At 47.3% G+C, this 2,452-nt stretch overlaps 1 protein-coding gene across 1 annotated transcript; it reads left to right on the plus strand.

Annotated features, from left to right (window-relative positions):
* Window positions 1-587: 587 nt before the first annotated feature.
* LOC307198440 (transmembrane protein 41A-like) lies at window positions 588-1,044 on the plus strand. Its single transcript, XM_079945399.1, has one exon. The coding sequence runs from the start codon at window positions 646-648 to the stop codon at window positions 922-924; it is 279 nt and encodes a 92-aa protein (XP_079801525.1). The 5' UTR covers window positions 588-645; the 3' UTR covers window positions 925-1,044.
* The last annotated feature ends 1,408 nt before the right edge of the window (window positions 1,045-2,452 follow it).

Consider the following 2,452-nt stretch of genomic DNA (forward strand, 5'->3'; position numbering starts at 1 on the left):
GAGATTAGAGCTTAATTGTACTTCTCTTAGTGATGTAATGAGAAGATTCTAAAGAACATCAGAAATTGGAACAAAGCCTCGGCAACTGGCCAAAACATTCTAAGTTAGACATAGCTCCTCCTGGGCTTCCCTGTTCTCAGGGATCCCCAGGGTCTGTTGTTCCTTGCCTTCAGTAGGGTGTCTGACAAGCACAAGAGAGGCCAGGGCCAAGAGGAAGTAGTGGTGCCTTGGGGTTAGGCTGACCGGGAGGACATATAGCAGAGTGAAACCAGACAGTTACGTGGGAAGTTCAAGCCAAAGGCATCCTGGTCCATCATGGGTAGATCAGGTGAGCAGCTTGAGTAAATTCACAAGGTGCAATTTCACATTGTGGTGTACCTCTCTGGAGAGGAGATAATCTTGTAGCAAATGGGCAACTTGATTGCTGTTTGGATTTCACAGGTCAGAGGATATGCTGGGCCCTTCATATCCCAGAGTTCTACAGGGATGTCTCTTGAGGTGCAATGAAGGTCAAGGGAGAAGCTGGAAGGGACTTCCTATTCCCTGACTTCAATCAAAACAGTTCTACTGGCTAGCAGCGAGGTTCCTGGCGCTGCTTCCAGGCTCCTCCGCGGCGGGGCGGGTCCGGGTGCTGCTGGCGCCGAGATGCGCCCCGTGCTCGGCCTCCTCCTGGTCTTTGCCGGCTGCACCTTCGCCCTGTACTTGCTGTCGACGCGACTGCCCCGCGGGTCGACACTGGGCACAGCTAAGGAGGCTGGAGACAGGTCACTGTGGTTCCCCTCGGACCTGGCCGAGCTGCGGGAACTCTCCGAGGTCCTTCAAGAGTACCGGAAGGAGCATCAGGCCTACGTGTTCCTGCTTTTCTGCAGTGCCTACCTCTACAAACAGGGCTTTGCCATCCCTGGCTCCAGCTTCCTGGTTTGATTCCGTATAATTTCATCTGTGTGCAGACGGGCTCCATCCTGTCAACCCTGACTTCTCTGGATGCTCTTTTCTCCTGGGAAACTGCCTTTAAGCTGTTGGCCATTGCCCTGGTGGCCTTAGTTCCTGGAACCCTCATTAAAAAATTTAGTCAGAAGGACCTACATTTGAATGAAACGAGCAACGCTCATCATCTAAATAGTAGGAAGGACACCTGATCTGGATCCTTTGGTTGCCTCGTTCCTGGACTCTACTGTTTATTTATTTGTGTAATGGGCGTGGTCCTCTGAAGCCCCTCATTGTTTTTAAATTATTCTCAACAGGTGATTTAGACACTATTGTTCTGTGTGCACTGTCTTGTCATGAAGGACACTCTGTGCTCTAGAAGGTGAATTATATCAGGTTCTCAAGGCAGCCCTGATTTAGCAGGACACTCTGCAAAATGGATGACCTCCTAGCAAATCCTGTTTGTATTTTACTGAATAACAAGGAACTCAGGCCAAGCCCTGAGCTGCTTCGGGAGAGGCTGCCGATTGCCCTTGTCCGGGGCGCCTCTTCTGCACAGTGATCAGCTGTTGTGACAGGTGTTATCCTTTTACGTCCCTCGTGGACATGATTAGTGTAGATAATGACATGTGAACCCACATCACTGACACCACTCTTCATCTTGTTAGTCTCCTGAAGAGTGATCCTTCTGCACTGTTTTGCTGATGACCTACCTCTTCCATAAATCAGAGGAAACAAGCTGACAAACTGCATGGAATTTCCATGTACAGCTCAAAAACACAGTGATTGCTGTGATGCTCTTTGTGTTCAGACGCACTGATGTTACCACATATGTCACATCTCCTCTTGTTTGCATGTCCTGACAATTCAGCTGATTGCAAACAGACTATTGAATATCAGTGGAGCAAACTCTGTACGTTATGAATACTCTGGAGAAGTTCTTACCCATCTGGATGGGCAGAACCCTTGACTCACTTGAACCAAATGACTGTGAGTACATTTTCTAGTCTGTCCTTTCTGTGTGGAAATCCCTCCTCTGTCTTGCTGGGACAATGGATTCAGTACACTCCAATATCACCCAGTATACCCTCTGAATGCTTTTTTTCATTTTGTCATTTCCTGAGAATAACTGAGGGAATAATTCTATTTTATCTTTTAATTCAGGTGAATTAAGGGGAAAATATGGTTTTGGATTAATTTGTTGTGTTGCATTTTAATGATCTGTAGCTGTCATGGCTTCCTATGGCTGCAGTGTTGAATTGGCACAGACCTGTTCATGCTTCCAAGGACAGAAGGGCCTTGGCACCTAAAATGACCAGCTCTGGGATCCTGTACCCTACAGGAGTAACTCATCATTTCTTAGCAGAACTGTTGTCCCTGGGCACCATCTGCTGGGTTTTTGATTTGGCTTGGCCAAGAATCTTGCCAAGGCTTTAATGTAGACCAGTTGTTCTACATGAATTCTTGGGAATTCATGACAGAGAATGAATTTCCAAGCAGTATTTTTTGGACATGGTATAATCCA

This window comes from Stenella coeruleoalba (genome assembly GCF_951394435.1).
Source record: "Stenella coeruleoalba genome assembly, chromosome: 15".
Taxonomy (NCBI): Eukaryota; Metazoa; Chordata; class Mammalia; order Artiodactyla; family Delphinidae; genus Stenella; species Stenella coeruleoalba.

Bases quoted from the DNA above. Each gene is read 5' to 3' on its own strand.
- LOC307198440 (XM_079945399.1), top strand. From the start codon at position 646: ATGCGCCCCGTGCTCGGCCTCCTCCTGGTCTTTGCCGGCTGCACCTTC.